Genomic DNA, 24,035 nt, shown 5'->3' with positions numbered 1-24,035 from the left:
GTAGGAGGAGACTGGGTGTCAAATAACTTTTATGTTGGAAAAGGTTTAAGAAACGCCCACTGACGGATTCTGCTAGCAACTGAGGCAGCCACGAAGTGAAGGGCTGCCCAGACTGAAAGGTTTACCAAGGCAACATAACCAGGAGAGGCAGCAACTTACGCACTAGCAACCCCATACCCATTATAACTCCTTTTTCTGGTTATTGGCTATAGCTTTTGATAGAATATAGATAATTGAACAGCCCTTGTTGCATTACATTCTTCATTAAATTATCTTTCCATTGATATATAATTTTATGGTATTACTCCAAAAGAAAGTGGTGTTATGAGCCATCAAACCACAAAAATACACTTTCCCCAAAAGGTTTCCACAATTTTGGCCACTAGTGTACATGCAACAAACACAGACACACAGGACTCCCTCTTGACAGGACACTTTCCTACTGGCCTTTAGTATTGTCCCAACCAAATTTTATGTGTCTCCTGTATATACTGTGCTGCTGTATTAATTTGTTTGATCTACATCACTGAAATCTTTTTTTAAAAACCTGCTGGCATGTCCATCCATCACCCTGGATCCCTGACAGTCTCCTCTTTCGCCCCCCACCCCAGGACCTTGCCCAGAAGGACACTTCCACAACGAGGAAACCTCCCAGTGTTTCCCCTGCTTTTGTTTTGGCATCACCAAATCTTGCCGTGGCACTAGCCGGCACCGCAGCCAGATCCGCCTTCGCTTTGACACACCCGACAACTTCAAAGGTAAGTGGGTTGGGGGTGTTATAAGAAAAAACTTCTCCTTTTCCTTTTGGGGTATCCAAGACCCCAGATAGAGTCCTTAAGTGGGTTCCCTATCGGTAGGAGAAAATAACAGAGGCCAGCCAGAGAATACTGAGAAGCAAAGCAGCTAGTAAGCCTGATCTTTATCCGACTGTTGCAAAAGGGTTCTCACTCACCACATGCAGGAGGGAGGAGGAAACCAGAACAATGGTGTGGAAGCCCTTATATAGATTTTTGAAATTGCCCACCCTGTAGCACAAGACCACCCCCCAAAGCATCATGCATACATCACAGAAGGGGATGGCCTACATCAGAAATACCGTATTTTTTGCACCATAACACTAACTTTTTTCCTCCTAGAAAGTAAGGGGAAATGTCTGTGCGTGTTATGGAGCGAATGCCTGCGGGTGGCGGGGGGATCTGCTGCAGTCGTGAGCAGAGGATCCATGGTTCCCCTTCCTTCCCTCCTCCGTGGTTACAAACATGGATCCACATGGATCCTCAGGATTTTTGCATTGGGCTACTCCAAACTCACTGTCAGATCACATGTCTGTGGCCACAGCATGAACCACAAAAATCATATATCCACTATTTCGTTTAGAATATTTTTTTTCTTGTTTTCCTCCTCTAAAAACTACGTGCGTGTTATGGTCTGGTGCGTGTTATAGAGCGAAAAATACGGGTACGTCACAAGAGGCTGTCTCCAGCAGAAATCCTGTTTGCCAGGATATCTGTTAATGGTCACTGATTGCTTTACCTGAGCAGCCTGGCCTTTCCTTTGCGATGGTAAATACTTTTAATTCCTGAATCCTGGTCACAGGCTCACCCTATTCATACACAAATATGTCCTTAAGACAGGTAAGCAAAAGAAAAGAGAGAGGCTTTCTCATTTCCTTCCTCCTTGCAGAGAAATATTTGAGGTCAATTTCAGAGACTCAAAGTGACTTCAGGATTGCTCTCCTGTACTATTTCAGACATGTGGTTTATATACTTATGTATGTGTTCGCCTTGTACATTTATGAATGTTTATTGTATATTTGGGACCTTAAAGTAGAGGTAAAGGGACCCATGGCCATTAGGTCCAGTCGCGGACGACTCTGGGGTTGCGGCGCTCATCTCGCTTTACAGGCCAAGGGAGCCGGCGTACAGCTTCCTGGTCATGTGGCATGACTAAGCCGCCTCTGGCGAACCAGAGCAGCGCACGGAAACGCCGTTTACCTTCCTGCTGGAGCAGTACCTATTTATCTACTTGCACTTTGACGTGCTTTCGAACTGCTAGGTTGGCAGGAGCGGGGACCGAGCAACGGGAGCTCACCCCGTGGCGGGGATTCAAACTGCCGACCATCTGATCGGCAAGTCCTAGGCTCTGTGGTTTAACCCACAGCGCCACCTGCGTCCCACTTGGGACCTTAGAATTCTTATAACAGGGGAAGGGGGGGAGGAGGGCTCTGGGTTTTGAGGTGCTCTTCCACTAACTTTTCCTCAGAGAATATCCGGTGGCATTAATAGGCCTCCGAAGAGCCCTGCTGGATCGGGCCCCAGGGGCCCATCTTGCCCGGTATCCTGGCCTCACATAGGCCAATCAGGTGCCCTGCAACATCCCCCTGCCATTGTTGTAAACAAAATCAATCTGCCCTTTTCCCTTATGGGGTATCCAAGAGCCCATATAGAGTCCTTACGTAGGTTCCCTATTTGTAGGAGAAAATAACAGAGGCCAACCAGAGAATATTGAGAAGCAAAGCAGCTAGTAAGCCTGATCTTTATTGATCTGTTGCAACAGGGTCCTCCCCTCACACAGAAGGGGTGTAGCTCAAGACCACCACCCTAGATACATCATACCTACATCACAGAAAGCACGGTCTACAGCAGAAATCTGAGTGCTTTGTTTACCTCCTGTCTGCCAGGTTACCTGTTTAGTGGTCACTTGATTGGATTGCCTGGGAAGCCTGGCCAGTCTTTTGTAATGATAAATACTTAGTTCCTGAGCCAGCTCACAGACTTACGCCCTATTCATATCTTAAATGTGCCATTAAGACAGGATTTGTGAAGGAAAATGCAATGGGGAAGCTTTTCCATTTTCCTTTGACCTTGCAGAGAAAACGTTTGGTCAGTTTGGGAATCAAAATGGTTTCAGGTCGGTCTTCCTGTGCTGATCTGTTATGAACATTTATGAACATTAAATATATGTCTAAGACCTTAAAATTCTTATCACACCATTCCCGTGTCACTTTCCCCAGGGGTGAATGTGACGACCCCCTCTCAGCCCGGAACGCCGCCCCTCTCCTCGACCCAGCTGCAGATTGACCCCGGATTGCAGGAGTTCCAACTGGTCGATCTCTCCCGCCGTTTCCTGGTACACGACTCTTTCTGGATGCTCCCGGGGCAGTTCTTGGGGAACAAGGTGAGAGGAGCGAGTTCGAGTCCTCATGGCGCTGAACGATAGGCCAGTTTTAAGAACAGGATTAGCTGCCTTTTCTTTCCTTTTTTGTTTTTGTTTTTTTGTTGCTGTTTTATTTTGACAAAGTAATAATCATACATAAATAAGAATAAAAATGTGACCTCACCCCCAAGACCATTCCATTGTAACTATCTAACCATGTAACTAAGCCAAACCACAGGGTGGGGGAGAGGGGCTCAGAGCTTATGTCTTATTCCTTTTTCCAGGGATTCTGTCCTTTTTTCATATTTATTAATGTATTTATTTAGGGTCACGAAGAGACAGACATGACTAAACGACTAAACAGCAAGAACAATGTATTCATTTATTCATTTGACAAAGTAATAATCATAAATAAATAAATAAATAAGAATAAAAATGTGTGCCCCACCACTGAGACCATTCCATTGTAACTATCCAACCTCCCAAAATTTTAACACCTCTTGTGATGGTTTGACCCCCTTCCATTTTAACAGTACAGTGGTACCTCGGGTTACATACGCTTCAGGTTACATACGCTTCAGGTTACAGACTCCACTAACCCAGAAATAGTACCTCGGGTTAAGAACTTTGCTTCAAGATGAGAACAGAAATCACACTGCGGCAGTGGGAGGCCCCATTAGCTAAAGTGGTGCTTCAGGTTAAGAACAGTTTCAGGTTAAGAACGGACCTCCGGAACGAATTAAGTACTTAACCCAAGGTACCAATGTACAGTTATACATATAATATCTATATGTTATTAATAATAAATTTGTGAATGCTTATTCAAAACCTGCCAAGGAGTCCAGTTCATTTTGTTGTTTCTTTAAATACTTTGTAAAAGGTTCCCATTCTTCTTTAAAGTCACAGTTGTCCTTACCACATAGTTTATATGTCAATTTCGCCAATTCCGCATAGTTCATCAGTTTCTCTTGCCATAGTTCTTTAGTCAGAGTTTCTTCATTCTTCCAACCTCGTGCTATTAAGACTCTTGCCACCGTTGTCGCATTCATGTCGCATTCTTAAATTTCCTTGGCAGGTTTTTCCTTAAAATCCCTAACAAAAATGCTTCAGGTTTTTTAACAAATGTTAATTGGAACATTTTCGTCAGGTAAGTTTTTGTATCCATTCTTCCTTTGCTGGGACTTCTATTCTTTCCCATTTTGGCGCAAGTAACATTCTTGCTGCTGTGTAAGCATACATGAATCAAGTTCTATATGATTTAGGTAGTTCTGTCCCTATAATTATGGCTCCCTCCTTTCAGGGTTTAACTTTCTCTCCCTCCACCACCCTGCAGTCATCCAAGGAAGGTTCCCAGCTCACATTTCTGCTGAATGGGCACATGGATTATTATTATTATTTTTTTAATAAGATATTTATTAAAGTTTAAACATTACAGAGAAAAAAAAGAAAAGAGAAACAAAAAAGAAATACAAGCAATATACAATTACAAAACCTCAGAAACAAAAATAAATACAGTAATACAAAACATCAACAATACAAAAAAAGGCAAAAAAGTAAAAACAAAAAACATTTACGAAACCCAAAAAAGAACAAACAAAAATAAAAAGAACCCCGTATTTTCATATCCTTATCTTTCATTTGCTTATTTCCTCGACTTCCTCACACCTCCTTTTCTGTATTCTAGTTCAGTTAATTATTCCAGCAAGTTCTTTCCCTCTTTCTCAAATTTAGTTCCATAATTTATCTTAACACATTTTAGCCTTAAATTTACCCCTTTACCCAATGTCAATCTATTCATACTTAATTCTTTATAGTATTTCTACTATAGCTTCTTTCCAGCATCCTTCTAACATTCATTAATTTTAGAATATTTCTGTAAATATACTTTAAATTTTTTCCAATCTTCTTCCACGACTCTTCTCCCTGGTCTCGGATTCTGCCAGTCATTTCCGCCAATTCCATGTAATCCATCAGGGTCTACGTTTGGGTTGGCCCCTCCTGACCTCCCTCTCTCTCTGCTCTGCCTGCAGGTGGACTCCTATGGAGGTTTCCTGCGCTTCAAGGTGCGCTACGGCCTGGCCAGGGGCCAATCGGAGCCTGTGCAGAAACCCAACGTCGTGATTGTTGGGAACGGGCAGAAGCTGATCTACCGCGTGCAGGTGCCCACCCAGCCCTCGGTGGTGAACCAGCGACAGGTCCAGTTCACCGAGGTGAGTGCGACTGGAACGGGGAGGGCTTGTTCCGTCCTGCTGAGGCTGAACGCTCCTCTCAACACCACTGCAAAGTAGGCTGGGTTGGGAGGGGGGGAGAGAGTGGGCTCTGCCCAGCACAAAATTCTTGCCTGAGCAAGGATTCGAATCCAGATCTCTCCCTGCCCCTCAAAGGCTGTCAGGGAACTGACATCGGAGGGAGAGGCGAAGGGGAGGCTCCCAGATGATGCTGGCGAAGGACCCAGCAGCAGGGGGAGAAACAGCTCAGTAGAGGGGGAAGCCAATCAGCGCAACACCAGGGATGAAGGGGGGCAGACGGGGGAATTGGAGAGAGGGCTCCAGGACTCTTCACTGGACATCAGTGAGGAGAGCCCAGGTCCTCCGCTACCCACGCCTTCCCTGCGCAGAAGACTCCCGCGCAGTGAGAGGAGGAGGAGACTGGGTGTCAAACAACTTTTATGTTGGAAGAGGTTCAAGAAACGCCCACTGACGGATTCTGCCAGTGACTGAGGCAGCCACCATGAGAAGGGGCTGTGCAGTCAGAAAGGTTTAACAAGGCAAATTAACCGAGAAAGGCACCAGTTTACACACGAGTAACTCATACCTATTACAGAGGCAAATACTCATAACTGCCACATCACATTGAACTGTAAGGTGACTCAATCTTTTGTTGCTGTTTTAGTGTTTATAATATTAACTTGTAAGATATGGATTTTTGTTGTTGTTGTTGTTTTTTAGTTTTCGAATGTTGGTTTTTGTGTGTTGTGTATTGTTATTTTTTGATATCTTTCGTGTTGTTCTTGTGTGGAAAATACTAATAAAATTCATTTAAAAAAAGAGGGGGGGAAAAGAATGGCCAGGCTGCCAAGGTAATGCAATCAGTGACCACTATCAGGTATCCTGGCAGATAGGATTTCTGCTGTAGACCACCTCCTATGATGTATGTATGATGATTCTGGGGCAGTCTTTGGCTAAGGGGATTAAAAAAAAAAAAAGGTGACTCAAACAAGTGAGCCAAGCTGGGTTGGGTGGGTAGAAGCAACATTACCCTTATTTATTTTATACTTTGATTGGTTTTTTTCTTTCATATAGACTTTTTTTATTGCTTTTCACAGGTTTTGCAAGTTTGCTTCTGTTTCAACATACGTTTTTCTTTCAATTTTGAGTTCCCACCTTTAATTCCATGACGTTTTCATTCCCACCTTATACCTACCGGGTTAGATGGTGGTACTTCATTCCGCTGCTCGTAATTCATAATTCTGTTTTTATTTGACCATAGCCGTTCTTCAGATACAGTAGGCCCTCAGGTTACATTACTCTTGAGTAACGTAAACTTCGGGTTGCAAAAGCAGCAAACCCAGAAGTATCCAGAAGTGGTACCTCTGTTTTGTTTTGTTTTAAATGATATTTATTAAAGTTTCAAAGGGAAAAAAATTACATAAATAAAAAAAGAAAAAAGGACAGAAATAATAAAAGAAAAATACAAAATACACTTTAAAAAAAACATCAATCTTTCCACCTTACATTCATTTCCTTGCTTCCCTGACCTCCTCGCACCTCCCTTTTTTGTATTCCAATTCAGTTAGTTAATTCAGCAATTTCTTTCCCTCTTTGTTTTTATCTTAATCCTTTAACTTAATATATTATAACTTTGGATTCTCACCTGTTAATAATCCATTTTTACATACACCTTTATAACATTGCTGCTTAAACCACTTAACTTCATTCTGACATCATCCAGAAGTGGTACCTCTGGATGTGGATTTTTCGGGGTGCACACGGACCGCCGGAACGAATTAAATTTGTATCCAGATGGTCCACTGTAGTCCAAAAAGGGTCTCTCCCCTCTTGTTTCCCATATAGATTTTTATGATTGAAGTGGTATGTGTTGGGTTTTTTTAGTAGACCATTTCTTTAAAACATTGACAGTCACAAGATTTGTGGCCTTCTTCGCAAGCGCTCTCGGGACAGCCCACGCAATAAGGGGATTTCTCCTGCAGTTTTCGCTTAGCCATTTCTTCACCCGCTGGGTGTCCCCCCCCCCCCCGCAGGAGCACTGGGAGAAGGAGTCGGGAGCCTCCGTCAGCCGCGAGGAACTGCTGCTCACCCTCCAGAACCTGGAGGCGGTTATGATCCAGACCATCTATGACAACCGGATGGCCAGTGTGGGGCTGAGCGACATCGTCATGGACACAACCACCACGGAGGTCACCGGCTTGGGCCTGGCGCATGGCGTGGAAGAATGCAGGTGTGCCAGCGATGGGGGCACCTGCTGACATCCAGGGTGGTTCTGGGCAGGAAAGGGGGTGGGGCACGAGCCAGCCTGCTGCGACCCTGTGGCTGTGGATTGTGTCCAAATTAGTCCTGCTCAGAGGAGGCTAATAATAATAATAATTATTATTTATTTATACCCCGCCCATCTGCTTGGGTTTCCCCAGCCACTCTGGGTGGCTCCCAACAGAATACTGCGGTACCTCGGGTTACAGACGCTTCAGATTACAGACTCCGCTAACCCAGAAATAGTACCTCGGGTTAAGAACTTTGCTTCAGGATGAGAACAGTAATCGTAGTGCGGTGGCAGCGGGAGGCCCCATTAGCTAAAGTGGTGTTTCAGGTTAAGAACAGTTTCAGGTTAAGAATGGACCTCTGGAATGAATTAAGTTCTTAACCAGAGGTACCACTGTATTAGGTAAAGGGACCCCTGACCATTAGGTCCAGTCGTGGACAACTCTGAGGTTGCGGTGCTCATCTCGCTTTACTGGCCAAGGGAGCCGGTGTACAGCTTCCGGGTCATGTGGCCAGCATGACTAAGCCGCTTCTAGCGAACCAGAGCAGCGCACGGAAACGCTGTTTACCTTCTCGCCGGAGCGGTACCTATTTATCTACATGCACTGCGTTCTTTCAAACTGCTAGGTTGGCAGGAGCAGGGACCGAGCAACGGGAGCTCACCCCGTGGCGGGGTTTCAAACCGCTGACCTTCTGATCGGCAAGCCCTAGGCTCTGTGATTTAACCCACAGCACCACCTGCGTCCCCAATTAAAAGCACAATAAAACATCAAACATTAAAAATGTCCCTAAGCAGGGCTGCCTTCAGATGTCTTCTAAAAGTCTGGTAGTTGTTTATTTCCTTGACATCTGATGGGAGGGCGTTCCACAGGGCAGGTGCCACTACCGAGAAGGCCATCTGCTTGGTTCCCTGTAACCTCACTTCTCGCATTGAGGGAACCACCAAAAGACCCTCAGAGCTGGACCTCAGTGTCCGGGCAGAACGATGGGGGTGGAGACGCTCCTTCAGGTATACTGGGCCGAGGCCATTTAGGGCTTTAAAGCTGAGCACCACGCCTTGAATTGTGTCTGGGAACGTGCTGGGAGCCAATGTAGGTCTTTCAGGACTGGTGTTATGTGGTCTCAGTGGCTGCTCCCAGTCACCAGTCTTGCTGCCACATTCTAGATTAGTTGTAGTTTCCAGGTCACCTTCAAAGATAAAGGTAAAGGGACCCCTAACCATTAGGTCCAGCCGTGACCGACTCTGGGGTTGCGGCGCTCATCTCGCTTTATCGGCCAAGGGAGCCGGTGTACAGCTTCCGGATCATGTGGCCAGCAGGACTAAGCCGCTTCTGGCGAACCAGAGCAGTGCACGGAAACGCTATTTACTTTCCCGCCGGAGCGGTACCTGTTTATCTGCTTGCACTTTGACGTGCTTTTGAACTGCTAGGTTGGCAGGAGCAGAGACCGAGCAACGGGAGCTCACCCCGTCACGGGGATTCGAACTGCCGACCTTCTGATCAGCAAGTCCTAGGCTCTGTGGTTTAACCCACAGCGCCACCCGTGTCCCATACCTTCAAAGGTAGCCCCACTGAAATTAACCTGCTGACATTAGAATCTGAGTTGCAAGTCGCATCCTTTCTCCATCTGTATTGTCCACACTGATTGGCAGCAGCTGCTCTGCAGGGTTTCTGGCGAGGGTCTCCTCCTAGCCCTCACTGGAGATGCTGCCGTTGGGAACCTGGGGCTTTCTGCATGCCAAGCAGCTGCTCTACCACTGAGCCATGCTTCTTCAGCACATGCGACCTGCAGGCTGAGTTTGTTGCCTCTGCGGCCTGCCTTACAGAGAGTCTGCAGTGTCCTTCCTGGCAGCCCATAAACCCTCCTCTCTCCGCCGCTGTCTTCACCTCCCGCTTGTCTCTCTGCAGGTGCCCTGCTGGGTACGCCGGCCTCTCCTGCGAGCGCTGCGAGGCCCACTTCAAGCGAGTGCCCGGCGGGCCCTACCTGGGCATGTGCTCTGGCTGCAACTGCAACGGGCACTCCAGCACCTGCGACCCGTTCTCTGGCTACTGCCTGGTAAGCTTGCCAGCGGGTGGCGTGGGTGGTGACGGCCGCTGGAGGAGGGGCGTGTAGTGGGTTGGCTGGCGGGGGGAGGGATTTGGGGAAAGCTACGCCCTGCCCTTCACCTCCCTCTTCCTTTTGTCTCTTCCGCTTCTCCCCCTGCCCCACAGAACTGCCAGCACCACACCGAAGGGCCCCAGTGCAACAAATGTAAGCCGGGTTTCTTTGGAGACGCCACCAAGGGCACCCCCACCGCCTGTCGCCCCTGCCCCTGCCCGTACACCGAAGCCCCCCGCAGGTGAGTGAGCCGAGGGTCTTTGCATCGCGGGTTATCATCGTCAGGGTTTGTCCTGGAGGACGTCAGCAGCCGCCTGCCCTCTGCGGTCTCAGCAAGCTTTGCAGGAGAGGAGATTAGGAAAGGACCAAGATGCACTGCTTCCGGGGGTGGGTGTGCCTGCAATTTTCCTGTTGCCCTGGAAGCAAACCTTGAGCCTGCAGGGAAGGACAGTGAGTCCGGTGAGTCCATATCCATGAATTTACCTCTGGGAACACCTTGCCTTGTACAGGGGTACCTTGGTTCTCAAACTTAATCCAGTCCGGAAGTCCGTTCCAAAACCAAGGCATGCTTTTTCATAGAAAGTAATGCAAAATGGAATAATAATAATAATAATAATAATAATAATAATAATAATAATAATAATTTATTTGTACCCCACGCATCTGGCTGGGCTTCCTCAGCCACTCTGGGTGGCTTCCAACAAAGATTAAAATACATTAAAATGTCACACATTAAAAACTTCTTGTTCCAGGCTTTTAAAAACAACCCCTAAAACAGCAATTTAACATGAATTTTACTTTCTAACCATTGATCCATAAAATAAAAGCAATAATCAATGTATTGTACTATAAAATAAGTAAGACAGTATTGTAAATTAAAACTATTATTTTTTCCTTACCTGCACTGATGATAGTCATTGTTTGGGTGGGGGGGCTGTTATCCATTTCCGCAGTCACACAATCAATCAATCAATCAGTCAGTTAGTCAGTTCAATAGCTGAACTGGGTTCTACACAATCACAAAAACAAATGAACCGAAAAAGCCTCAATAACAAAAACGCAAAATAAATAGCAAGAACAAAAGCGCCAAACTTAATCCATTCCAGAAGTCGGTTTGACTTCCGAAATGTTTGAAAACCAAGGCGCATCTTTTGATTGGTGCAGGCGCCCCGGAAACAATAGCAGACAGCCGCATAAGATGTTCGGCTTCCGAAAAACATTTGAAAACCGGAACACTTACTTCCAGGTTTTTGGCGTTTAGGAACCAAGGTGTTTGAGTACCAAGGCGTTTGAGAACCAAGGTACCACTGTACGCCTTTTTCTGGGTAATTCAATCCTCCCGAAAGGAAAGAGCCCCCCTCCTTTTAGTTGTGCCATGCGCTTCCAGGTCCGTCTTGCATCCACAAAGACCAGGGCTTTTAGTGTCATGGCACTAGCCCATTGGAATGTGTTCGTGCTGAACCACCTGCAGCACTGGCATTCAGGTGCCCTGCTTAAAACACACCTGGCTTTTCCTGAAATTGAGCTGTGTGGATGTATCGGTCTGATCTACCCTTTTGTGATACATTTTGTGCTTCTTTTACGAACGTATTTTTTATCGTGGATTTTATGCTCTTTACCATCATGAGGTAGGTAAACAGGGTGAGTAGGTAAGTAGCTTAGGTAGGTAGGCAGGATGATAGATAGATGATCAATTGAGTAGGAAGGCAAATAAGAGTAGGTAGGTAGATTAGACCGGCAGGCAGATAGAGATACATAGATATATAATAGAAAATATATTTTAATGATGGGGGCATTGAAATTTGTGCAAATAAATAGATAAGCGAGGCAGCTATGAATGGGCCACTGACATGGGCCACTCAGTCCGCAACTGGGAAGCTGCCCTCGCCCACGCTCAGTGGCGTAGCGTGGGGGGCGCAGGGGGGGCCGGCCGCACCGGGTGCAACATCTGTGGGGGGGCGCTCGCACTCGCAGCTCTCTGCCCCTACCTGGCTCACTCACTCTCTCTCACTGCAGTGCTGGCTGTGCGAATCCGATCCAAGCCGCCGGGTCGCCGCCCACTGTGGAGGGGGTGGGTGCCAGGCGTGCAGTGCGGAGAGAGAGCGAGGGACCATCTGGGGGAGGGACAGTGCAGCGGCCGCCCAGCGCAGCGCTGAGCGCGGGAGAGAACCACACCAGCCCAGCCCAGGCAGCAGCAAGAAGAAGCTGGCAGCGGCGGCAGGTTAGGGGTTAGGGGGCGCAAATTACTTGCCTTGCCCCGGGTGCTGACAACCCACGCTACGCCACTGCCCACGCTCCAGGCTGATATGAGCCCTGCCAGCCATGCACCCAGCGGCCTGCATTCCCAGAGGGAATGGTGGTGCTCATGGTGACACTGCCCTCTTCTCCTTTCAGGTTTTCAGAGTCCTGCTTCCTGGACACAGATGGGCAGGCCACCTGCGATGCCTGCGCCCCAGGCTACACCGGACGTCGCTGCGAAAAGTGAGTGGGCTCCTTGTTGTAGTTTCAAATGGTATGTTGGAGCTGCTGGGAGTTGGAGTCCAGTAGTTTCTTGAGAACCACAAGCTCTCCATCCCTGAACTGGACCGTCACTTGCCTTCACTGGCCCTGGCTACCTCCATTGCCACTTTGCCATTTTTAAACACAGGGATCAGTTGGGGAGTCTTAACAACATCTGGAGGGCTACAGGATCCCCATCCCTGAGCTAGACCGTCACTCGCCTTCACTGCCCACTCCATTGCCAGTCTGCCTTCTTTTAATGCTTGAATGAGAGAGGTGTGGCCCTCCAGATGTTATGGGACTCCAACTCCCATCATCACCCCTCACCTTTGGCCATGTTGGCTGCTGTGGCTGATGGGAGTTGGGAGTCCCATAACATCTGGAGGGACACAGATGTTCCCCATCCCTGAACTAGGCCATCACTTGCCTTTACTGCTACCTCCATCATAACTTGTATTTAAAATACAGGACCCCACGTCTTCCATATGCTAGTAAGCTACAACTACTGCCATCATCCCTGACCATTGGGCATGCTGTCTGTTGGGGCTGATGGGAGTTAGAGTCCAGCAACATTGGGAAGGGGGACAGAGATGTTTCCTACCCTTGGCCACAAAGTGATTTCTGGGGGACGCTGACGCCCATCAGGAGGATAAAGTTCCAACTTAACATATTTCCGCCCCTAGATGTGCTCCTGGCTTCAAAGGAGACCCCATCCAGCCACGAGGAAAATGTGTGAGGATTGGTGAGTACAACCTTTGAACACACGCAATTCAGGTTTGACTCCAGAGTCACACTGTTAGAGCAAAAGCTGCAAAAACTCAGCATCGAAGACCTGCCGGCTGTCTCTGGTACTAGATCTATTGAAATGAAGGGACATGGCTAACTTAGGCCCATTCATTTCGGTGGGTCTACTCTGAGTAGGACTCTGTTGAGAACAACCTGCTGAAACTTCCTTCTGACTGAGTATGCCTGAATAGGATTGTGCCATGGAGCAGAGAGGGAGAAATTGGCTAATGGAGATTGCGGACTGCACCCCCCCCCCCACCAAGGAGAAGAGCAATGTGCCTGTTGTTTTCCACTCGCAATCTGTCCTAGAATCATAGGAATGTTTGTGTTGGAAGGGATCCATGGGTCATCTAGTCCAACCCCCTGCAGCTCAAGCACCCATGTCCTGATGAAGTTTCTTCTGCTAATGAGGGCGCAGGCCGGTCAGGACGAGCTTTCAGGCCTTCTCAGGGGAACCTCGTCCAGAGTCAGACCCTTGCTCCATCCTGCTCAGTACTCCCAACTCTGACTGGCAGCAGCAGCAGCTCTCCAGGGTTTGAGGCAGGGAGTCTCTCTCAACCCTACCGGGAGATGAAACCTGGGACCTTGTGCATGCAAAGCAGATGCAATGCTGCCGAGCTGTGGTCTTTTTAAAAATTGAAAATAAAGCAAGTTTTTTTGAGAGATAAAATCGAGATTTGGAAAATATCGATGAGAGATGAGAGGCAGGCCTGAGGTTTGGATATGCTTCGAGGTTCAGACTGTGGGAAGCCTTAAAATCAAAATTACAATTTGGAAGACAATTTGATTTTTTTTAATTTTAGTTGTTTTTTTTATTGGATTATGATTTGATATGTTAGTTGGAAGTTTTTTATTGGAAAAATTAATAAACGCTCTAACAAAAAAGAAAAGAAAATTAAGCAAGTTTCTAGTCCCCATTGTTCCGAATCAAGGGCTGGTTTAAGGAGGAACAAAGGAAGCAGCTTTATGCCCTTGGCTCCTGGCTTAAGAGCTGGCTTAACAATAGGCATTATGTGCATTTATATGTATTTTAATGAACTGTTTAAAGTGAACGGTTATGAGTCATGGGGGTGCGTTTGAATGAACTTAGTGCCTAGATTATATTTTCAGTTGCTATTTTGCTAATGCTTTTAATATCGTTTTGTAGATTCTAAATGCCGCATTGATTTGTTAATCACATGACTTGCCGTAATTGTGAGGTTTGGCTTATTTTTTTAGTTGCTGTTTTGTTCAGTTTCTTAAAGATTGAAACTGTTTCGCTGATAAATTGTGATTTATTTCATATGACGTGTGCTGTATTCGCGATACGCTAGTATGTTTTGTTATGTTGTGGTTATTTATTGGGTGTAAGCCTCTTTGAGATTCATTTGTATCAATCAATCAACCTTCAGCTAGGTTTGAGGCCAAACACGAATGTGGGAACCACGTTGTCACGTTCAATCTAAGTTTAATAGCGCTACCATCTTGCCACATCTCACAACTCTGAAGCGTTGGCCTGCTTCGCTCTCCCCGCCTGGTACAAATAATCCAATATTTCATGTATTGCTGGCCAAACATTTGAACGTTTCTTTCTCTCTCTGATTTCCAGGGTTCCCTCCTAGTCCTGAAGTTGATACTCTACTAGAGGGCAAGTCGTCATCGCTATTACATTTGCGTTTTCTTATCCTTCCCCCCTCCAATCCTCACTGTCTTTTTCTTTTTTAAAAAAGAGTTTTTATTTGATTTTACAGCTTCATTCACAATTGTAATCACAAATAATAAGAATTACACAAGATTCTTCTGAAACTCAAGTCTTCTCCCCTCTGTGGGTTCTTTGAGTAACTTTTTAAAACTGCATATTATAAGTCCATCTAATTTACAATCCTCCATTGTATCCAAAATCTATGTAGCGTTGCAAGAGTTATTTAAAACCTGCCAAAGAGTTCAAATGTTTACAGTGGTCTTTCAAATATAATATAAATTTGTCCCATTCTTTATTGAAGTTTTGACCTTCCTGGTTTCTGATTTTCCCAGTTAAACTTGCCACTTCTGCATAGTCCAATAATTTCATCAGCCAGTCCACCCTGATAGGAATTTTGTCGTCTTTCGAACCCTGGGCTAGAAGCATCCTTGCAGCTGTTGTAGCATACATCAACCATATTTTCAGTTCCTTTGGTAGCTCTGTACCTACAATTCCTAACAAAAAGGCTTCTGGTCTTTTAACAAAAGTTATTTTAAACATTTGTTTTCAATTCGTTGTATATCGTTTCCTGGAATTCCTTTATTACTTTACAGTTCCACCACATACGATAAAAGGTGCCTCCCTTTTCCTTACATTTCCAACAAACATTTGAAATTGTCCTGTACATTTTTGTTAAGTTAAATACCAGCGATACATCGGTTTCCGGAGGCGGCGCGAAACAAGTAATGGCGGTCCTCTTCGCGCTGCGAAGAGGGGCTCCGCAGAAAAGGGTCGTTCGCTGCGGCAAAGCGACGACCCACTAAGAAAAACCACGAGCAGAGTGAGCTCGTGGCCGTGGGATCCGGCGGGCACCTAGAGCAACCCCCAAAACGAAGAAGGGACCCCGTAAGGGGCTCCGGAAGCGCGGAGGGGAAGCGGTGCTGTGGATTCATCGCTCTTTCTGCGGGAGTGAAGCCGCGCGGCTGTTACGGATGAGCGCCGACCTTTCTTCCTTCTACATTGGATTACAAACCAACTACTCGTGAGTAGGACTCACCTGAGATTGGATTACAAAATTTATGAATTTGGCTGAAAGCGGGAGACGAGAAAAAGGAAGTCCGTCTCCCGATGGTGCTTAGTGATCAAAGGCAAAGGATTTGACAGGCTGGAAGCAGCACAGAAGGGCTTTAAAACAAGAGAAATCATACGCTTAGAGAAGCTGGAAACTGAAAGGCAAGTTACTTTTATTTCTTTGGGACTGGCTCTATCTTTTTCTATGGGGACTTTCTCCTCTGCTAAACTTACTAAAAAATTTTAAAGACTTTAAAAACCCAAGCCCCGGACTTGCAGCGGGACAAAAGGCTGTTTTGCAGATACACTTACAAATCTGAAATGGATATTTAGAGGCATCACTGTTGGATACAATTTAACAACTGTACTTTGCACCTTTTAAGAGACTTGTGGTAACATTGTGAGAGCTCTGCTTGAGGGAAAAGGTCTTCTCCAAAGACTATTGTTAATTTACTTAATTGCAGGAACTTTAATGGCGACTGAAATTTTGTTTCTTCCTCCCTGAACTGTAACATTACTCCCTCTAGTGGAGTTTGGGACTTACAATTTCCTGAGAACCAACTTTGCTTTGTCTCTCTGTGGTTTGGTTGTTTACTCCAAGGCCTGCCTTTCCCATGAAATTTTTGACAGCTTGACCTTGAATCCAGAGACAGGTGGGGAATGAGCGACAGAGTAAAAACAAGAGCTGCGTCGAAGGCAGGGAAAGGCAAACTGACACAAACAACCCTATTTTCTCAGGGACGCAGATCTTCAGTCCCTGCCGTCTTGCAGACTGCACCCTCGCCAACAACTCTAGCTGAAGAAGCTGAACAATTAACAGGTGAGGATATGGCATCTGGAGGGTCTAACACTTTGTTAGAGGAAATGTTACAACAATTTGCAATTTTGAACAAAAAAGTGGATGACCAAACTGCAAAAATTGATTTAGCCACATCCTCAATTACCAAACTTTCAGAACAGGTGGCTAAGCACTCACAAGACATTGGAAATCTAAACGACGTAACATCTGAAAATCGAAAATTGGCGGAGGCTGCGAACCAAAAAGCAGAGGCCGCAGCAAAAGGAGTGGAGGAACTGAAAGGAGAGGTAAGACCGCTCCACAAACATATTACCGACCAGCAGGCCTACCTGTCTTTGGTGGAACTGCGTAACAAGGAAAATAATCTGAGATTACGCTCTATCCCAGAGATTGAGAAAGAGGATTTGATAGGTTTTCTAACAGCAGAATTCTCTAAATTCTGGGGTATTAATGAAGACACAGATTTTAAAATAACAACTGCATTTAGATTGGGAAGAGCCGTTGGAAAAGACAGGCCTAGAGACTGTTTGATTATCCTAAGGACTAAACAGGAGAGAGACAAGCTACTTGACCTACATTTTAATAAAGCACTTGTGATACAGGACAGAAGAGCACAAATCTACAAGGACATCCCTAAGCAACTACTGGATCTCAGATCTAACTATACTGACCTAGCTGGACTTTTGAGAGGTAACGGAATACCATACAGGTGGGAGTTTCCACAAGGCCTTTCATTTAAATACAAAGGAAAGAAGATAAAAATCAAAACGAAAGAGGACAGCCAGAAGTTCCTACACGACAACGGAGAAGACTTGCAGAAAGGAGTAGCAGCTATTTGGCCACCACCAGAGTCTGGGAAAGAGCCACCACCTTCGGACTCGGACAAAAAAGAAGACACCCAATAACGAGTAACAACAGATCGATACAGGATGTCTCTGCAGCTGTATAGTTGGAACATTAATGGCGCGAATTCCCCAGAAAAACGCAAAAGGATCTTCCATATTCTAAAGAAAGAGAATTTGGACATAATTTGTTTGCAAGAAACTCATGTGACCAGGTTACACAAGAAGGTGTTAATAAATAAAAGATTAGGCCAAGAATTTATTTCATCAGACAGAGTTAAAAAGAGAGGCGTGGTGATCTACGCCAAGGAGAACCTTTCACCAAAATTCTTGTTTAAAGATGAACAAGGAAGAATCCTGGCTATCGAAATATCGACCCAAGGAGAGAAAATTTTGATATTAGGAATTTACGCACCAAATGAGGGGAAATCAGAATTTTACAAGAAGCTGCATGAGACATTACTGGACTATCTGGACTATTCTAACATCATTATGATGGGAGATATGAATGGGGTTGTCTCTACTTTTATGGATAAGTCACAGAACCAGAATTTGACCAAAGATGGAAGACTACCAAAAACCTTTTTTGAATTAACTGACAATATGGATTTAATTGATTTATGGAGGACGAGAAACCCCCTTGGTAAAGAAGGAACTTTCTTTTCTGAGGCCCATCTGTCATGGACAAGAATCGACCAAATTTGGACAACTAGAGGGCTGGCACCTAAGACTATAAAAATAGAAATCTGCCCAAAGACATGCTCCGACCAAAACGCTTTGAAAATGGAAATGAGACTTACTACTGCCGATTCCTTCAGATGGAAAATGAATGACAACCTGTTAAGAGATCAAGAGATTGTAAAGAAGGCCCAAAAAGCTTTAAAGGACTACTTTGAAATTAACTTGAATACCTCGGTGGAAAAAAGAATAATCTGGGACGCGAGTAAAGCTGTTATGAGAGGGTTCCTGATACAACAGAATACGATCAAGAAAAAGTTCTGGAATGGTAAAAAGGATAAGATTTTGGAGAAGATAAGAGATGGCGAGAAAAAATTAAGATTAAACCCAAAATCAAAGGAGACTTTAAGAGAAATTAAATTCCACCAGTCACAATATGCGAAACTGATTAATCAAGAAGTGGAATGGAAGATTAAACAAATGAAACAAAGATCTTTTGAGTCGGCGAATAAATGTGGGAAACTGCTAGCTTGGCAGTTGAAAAAGAGACAAAAATTAAATTATGTTACCAATCTAGAAGTTGAAGGAAAGAACATTCAGAAACCGGGAGAAATTAGAAAGTGTTTCCAGAAATATTTTAAAAAACTGTATACACAAGGATCCGAGGATGCGACTGAGATAGAACAATTTTTGAAAGAAAACGGCCTTCCAGAATTATCACAAGAAAAGAGATCAATCTTGAACTGTAAAATAACACAACAGGAAATTGAGGATGCCATTCAGAATATGCAGCCAGGCAAATCTCCAGGTCCTGATGGACTCACCTCCAAATACTATAAGACTTTAAAAGACTACTTGACACAACCATTAATGGAGGTTTGTAACCAGATTATGGGGGGAGGGAGGGCACCAGATACGTGGAAAGAAGCATTCATCACACTGATACCTAAGGTGGAAACTGAAAAGACTCAACTTAAGAACCCATCTCACTCCTAAATGTGGATTACAAAATATTTGCGGATGTTTTAGCTAACAGATTTAAAAAAGTACTAAATGAAGTAATTCACAAGGACCAAGCAGGCTTTCTCCCAGGTAGACATTTGTTCGACAACACCAGGAACATTATCGATATTCTGGAACTTTTACAAACAAATATTAACACCAAAGCAGTGTTAATTTTTATTGATGCGGAGAAGGCCTTTGACAACATTTCTTGGAAATTTATGAAGAAAAATTTGGAAGGGATGGGAGTGGGAAGGGGGTTTGAGAATGGAATAGAGGCAATCTATTCAGAACAAAAAGCTAAGTTGATAGTGAACAATGTGGTGACAGAAGAACTTCATATTGAAAAAGGAACACGCCAGGGGTGCCCCCTATCCCCTCTGTTGTTTATTTCGGTCCTGGAGGTTTTGCTGAATATGATAAGGGAGGATCGGCAGGTACAAGGAATACGGGTCGGAGCGAAACAATATAAACTGAAAGCATTTGCAGACGACTTGGTTTTAACATTACAGGAGCCAGAACCTAGTACAAAAAGAGTTTTGGAATTGATTCAGAAATTTGGTCGGGTGGCGGGTTTTAAGTTGAACAAACAAAAAACTAAGGTGTTAGGGAAAAATTTGACGGTTATTGAAACAGAGGGGTTTCAGAAGGAAACAGAACTAAACATTGTTAAAAAAGTGAAATACCTGGGGGTCAATCTGTCTTCTAAGAATTTGAACCTATTTAAAGATAATTATGAAAAATGCTGGTCAGAGGTTAAAAAAGATTTTGAAATTTGGTCAAGATTGAAATTATCCTTGTTAGGCCGAATTGCAGTTATAAAAATGAACGTTTTGCCAAAAATGTTGTTTCTGTTTCAAGCCTTGCAGGTCGTGGACAGAGTGGAATGTTTTGGAAAGTGGCAGAGGGATATTTCTAGGTTTGTCTGGCAGGGCAAAAAGCCCCGAATAAAGTTTAAAATACTAACTGATGCAAAGGAGAGAGGGGGGTTTGCCCTGCCGGACTTAAGGTTATATTATGAAGCTGCGGCCTTCTGCTGGATGAAAGATTGGATCTTATTGGAAAACACTGATGTCCTAGATCTGGAAGGCTTTAACAATTCGTTAGGTTGGCATGCGTATTTGTGGTATGACAAGGGGAAAACATATGGAATGTTCAAAAACCATATTGTCAGGAAAGCAATATATATGGTCTGGAAAAAATACAAAGACTTATTGGAAAGTAAAACTCCGAGGTGGATCTCACCAATAGAGGCCAAAGCTCGGAAAACAGCCAATATGGAGGCACACTGGCCGAAATATTGGGAAATAATAGAAAACATTGGAGGTAATTGGAGGTTGCAGAGCTTTGAAAAACTAAAGGATAAGGTGCAAAATTGGCTACACTATGCCCAAATTAACGAGGTTTTTAAGCTAGATAAAAAAATAGGATTCCAGGTGGAAAAATCGAAACTTGAGACAGAGTTGCTAGAACCAAAGACCAAGGTATTATCGAGAATGTACAACTTGCTGCTTAAATGGAACACTCAGGATGAGACAGTTAAGTCAGCCATGATAAAATGGGCTCAAGACATTGGTTACAATATTATGTCTGAAGACTGGGAAAGGTTATGGACCACCGGTATGAAATTTACGGCATGTAATGCCTTGAAAGAAAACATTATGAAAATGGTATACCGGTGGTACATGACCCCAGTCAAGCTTGCTAAGATATACCATTTGTCTGACAATAAATGTTGGAAATGTAAGGAGGCTGAAGGGACATTCTTTCACCTCTGGTGGACTTGTCCAAGATTGAAGGCCTTTTGGGAAATGATTTATAACGAGTTAAAAAAGGTGTTCAAGTACACCTTCCCCAAGAAACCAGAGGCCTTCCTTCTGGGCATTGTCGGCCAGAAGGTGTTAAAAAAGGATAGAACTTTTTTTATGTATGCTACAACAGCAGCAAGAATCCTTATCGCTAAGCATTGGAAGACCCAAGATTTGCCCACACTGGAGGACTGGCAGACGCAATTGATGAACTACATGGAATTGGCCGAGATGACTGCAAGGATCCGAGACTTGGGAGAAGAGGCAATGGAGGAGGACTGGAAAAAATTTAAAGACTATTTGCAGAAGTATTATAAGTTGTATGAAACATAAGATGTCGTATGATTTGGAACGTTAGCCCCAGCAATGAAACTTAATTATTTATGAAACTGATAACACTCATGAAAGAATCAAAGTTTAAACGGGTAAAAAGGATATTATGTTATATTTTTAGAGTAATTGGAGAATAAGAGATTTAAACTTAAATTGCAATTGAAAATATAAAGAAACACACGAAATAAGGGTATAATTTGCTGACAATTTTATTATCAAGAATGCATTTATGTGGGAGATGTGGGGAAGTCCAATGGAAATTTGAAATAAGTTGTCGAAATGGTTGAGATTTTCTGTTCTTTTTGCCTTTTTTTTTTTTTGTTCTGCCTTTCTTTCTGTTTTCTTTGTAATTTGGAAAAAATGTAATAAAAATTATTATAAAAAAAAAATAAATACCAGCGATACATCATTTCCATATAATTTTCTTTTAATGTATAACACGCCGTGAATTTCAAATCCTCTCTCCATAATTTTTCCCGTGCTGCAAACTGTACGTTTTACCCAAAGTCTCCTGCCCATTGAATCATAACCGATTTAACTTCTTCATCTTTAGTAAACCATTCCAACACTTTCTCATTTCCTATAACTGTCACCACCTCCTTTCTTTCACACGGAATTGCAGAGTTGGAAAGGGACCTTCAAGAGTCATCTAGTCTGACCCGCTTCAAGGAGAGTCCAGCCCCTCTGTCACCCACCTGCTTGCTCCTTGCACCCTGTCTCTTTGCCTTCCTCCTTGCACTTCTTCAGCTCTTCCAGGTTCTCTTCTCAGACGTTTCTACCCCCTTTCTCACCTTGTTTTGCTTCCTTTCGCCTGCTGGTTTTGCCTTCCTACACTGACCGGCTGAGCTTTCCGAGGTCTTTGCGCAGTCCTGCCTAGAGACACTCAGGATTGAACCTGCGGCCTTTTGCATGCAAAGCTCTGCCGCACAAAAATTCTAGTCCTCCTGGTTCTGCGCGTCGGGATGATTTAAGTAGAAATACAAGGAAGCTCCTCTGGACTGACTTAGACCTTACGCTGGGTTTTAGCTAGGCCATGGTGGAGGAAATACATTTTCCTGCCTGGGTTTGTCTCTCTCAACCTCTCTTTACTCCTTGTGTAGGGCAGAGCACCATCGAGTGCGACAAGAGAGGGAGCAGCGAAGCGTCAGATGGTGCTTGCCAGTGCAAGGTAAGCTGGGCCACAGCTTGGAGGTGCAGCGGCCAAGATTCCCCTGGGTTAGGCGTGGCAAAATGAGACAAAACGGTGAAACTTGAAATCCCCTCATTCACCTTTTGCGTATGGGAAGGCCCCAGATCTGTGGAGTCTACGGTTGGGTTTTTGCCATGATAAATGAATTCATAAATAAAATTTCAAGAGGAGCTCTGATAATAATAATAATGATGATAATAATTTATTATTTGTACCCCGCCCATCTGGCTGGGTTTCCCCAGCCACTCTGGGCGGCTTCCACAAAGACCAAAAGTACACTAAGATGTCACACATTAAAAACTTCCCTGAACAGGGCTGCCTTAAGATGTCTTCTGAATGTCAGGTAGTTGTTTATCTCTTTGACATCTGATGGGAGGGCGTTCCACAGGGCGGGTGCCACTACCGACAAGGCCCTCTGCCTGGTTCCCTGTAGCTTTGCTTCTCGCAATGAGGGAACCGCCAGAAGGCCCTCAGCACTGGACCTCAGCGTCCGGGCAGAACGATGGGGGTGGAGACGCTCCTTCAGGTATACTGGGCCAAGGACATCTGCCCAGCTGCTGAGCTTCTGTTCTCAGCATGAGATTATTTCAGAAGTACAGTGGAACCTTGGTTCTCGACCTTAATCCGTTCCGGGAGTCCGTTCAACTCCTGAAACTTTTTGAAAACCAAGATGCGGCTTCCGATTGGCTGCAGGAGCTTCCTACACTCAATCGGAAGCTGCTTCGGATTTTCGGCTTCCGAAAAAGTTTGCAAACCGGGACACTTACTTCTGGGTTTGCGGCGTTCGGGAGCCGATTTGTTTGGGAGTCAAGCCATTCAGGAAGCAAGGTACAGTAAGAATCAAGGAGTAACACAAAGCTCCCAGACTCCTTTTTTCCCCCTGAGAAGAAGCATTGATGTCACCTGCCAGACCGCCTGGGTCATTGACAGTCTCCCTTTGCCTTGGTGGGCAAAGGAGGCGATGACAAGGCTTTTAAGTTGTACTCTTTTGTGACATACTAGCATGGCCTAGAATGTGACCCTCAGCTGAGCTGAACAGATTTATTATGCTATGGATTGCTGACATTTGGTGAGTCTATGAGATCCATCTCCTTTTCTCGTCCTTCTGCTGCAACGTCCTAGTAGCATTCCCAACGCAAGGAAGGATTGGACTCTGATTAATAAAATACACACGAGGCTTGATCAGCAAGACTCCGGGAGGAGTGCGTATAATAATCCTGTCCACCCCTTGGCCCAGGTCATTTTATTCACAAAAGAACTTTTCACACAGTGTTCATAAGAACCAATCAGATTTCCTCTGAGCATTTCAAAAAAACCCATGTGGGACAAAGTCAGATCAGAAGAAATCCTCTTAACTACAAAGAAACTATTTCCTACTTGAGCATGCATACGTAGTTCAGAGTAAATAAAATAGGAAACAAGGAGGAATGCTTTTAGGAAACCCCGGAGATCATAAACAGCAGTAAACAGGAGAGGAAGGACAGGTAGTATTTACCATCTCCTTGTCAACTCTCTTCCTGGCCCTAAGATTAACAAAACCAAGGAAAGGTACATCAGAGAAGCTACCTACTGTCTTTATGACCCAGGATGCCTGGTGAACAACTGGCCTGTGTTTAGAA

At 44.7% G+C, this 24,035-nt stretch overlaps 1 protein-coding gene across 18 annotated transcripts in view; it reads left to right on the top strand.

The window, feature by feature from the left end:
- The window catches only part of HSPG2 (heparan sulfate proteoglycan 2), a 212,890-nt gene that overhangs the window by 82,889 nt on the left and 105,966 nt on the right, over nucleotides 1-24,035 (top strand). For 16 of the 18 annotated variants that reach the window (XM_082229608.1, XM_082229623.1, XM_082229618.1 and 13 more), the window contains 10 exons: nucleotides 612-758; nucleotides 3,014-3,177; nucleotides 5,187-5,366; nucleotides 7,418-7,614; nucleotides 9,560-9,707; nucleotides 9,863-9,990; nucleotides 12,144-12,230; nucleotides 12,932-12,990; nucleotides 14,623-14,661; nucleotides 22,328-22,395. In XM_082229608.1, coding sequence (XP_082085734.1) covers nucleotides 612-758; nucleotides 3,014-3,177; nucleotides 5,187-5,366; nucleotides 7,418-7,614; nucleotides 9,560-9,707; nucleotides 9,863-9,990; nucleotides 12,144-12,230; nucleotides 12,932-12,990; nucleotides 14,623-14,661; nucleotides 22,328-22,395 — 1,217 coding nt within the window. The remainder of the gene's footprint in view (nucleotides 1-611; nucleotides 759-3,013; nucleotides 3,178-5,186; nucleotides 5,367-7,417; nucleotides 7,615-9,559; nucleotides 9,708-9,862; nucleotides 9,991-12,143; nucleotides 12,231-12,931; nucleotides 12,991-14,622; nucleotides 14,662-22,327; nucleotides 22,396-24,035) is intronic. The other 2 variants (XM_082229619.1, XM_082229613.1) reach the window with 1 other exon arrangement.

The sequence above is a fragment of the Podarcis vaucheri genome (genome assembly GCF_965113315.1).
Source record: "Podarcis vaucheri genome assembly, chromosome: 7".
Classification (NCBI taxonomy): domain Eukaryota; kingdom Metazoa; phylum Chordata; class Lepidosauria; order Squamata; family Lacertidae; genus Podarcis; species Podarcis vaucheri.
This window is presented reverse-complemented; position numbering and strand designations above follow the sequence as displayed.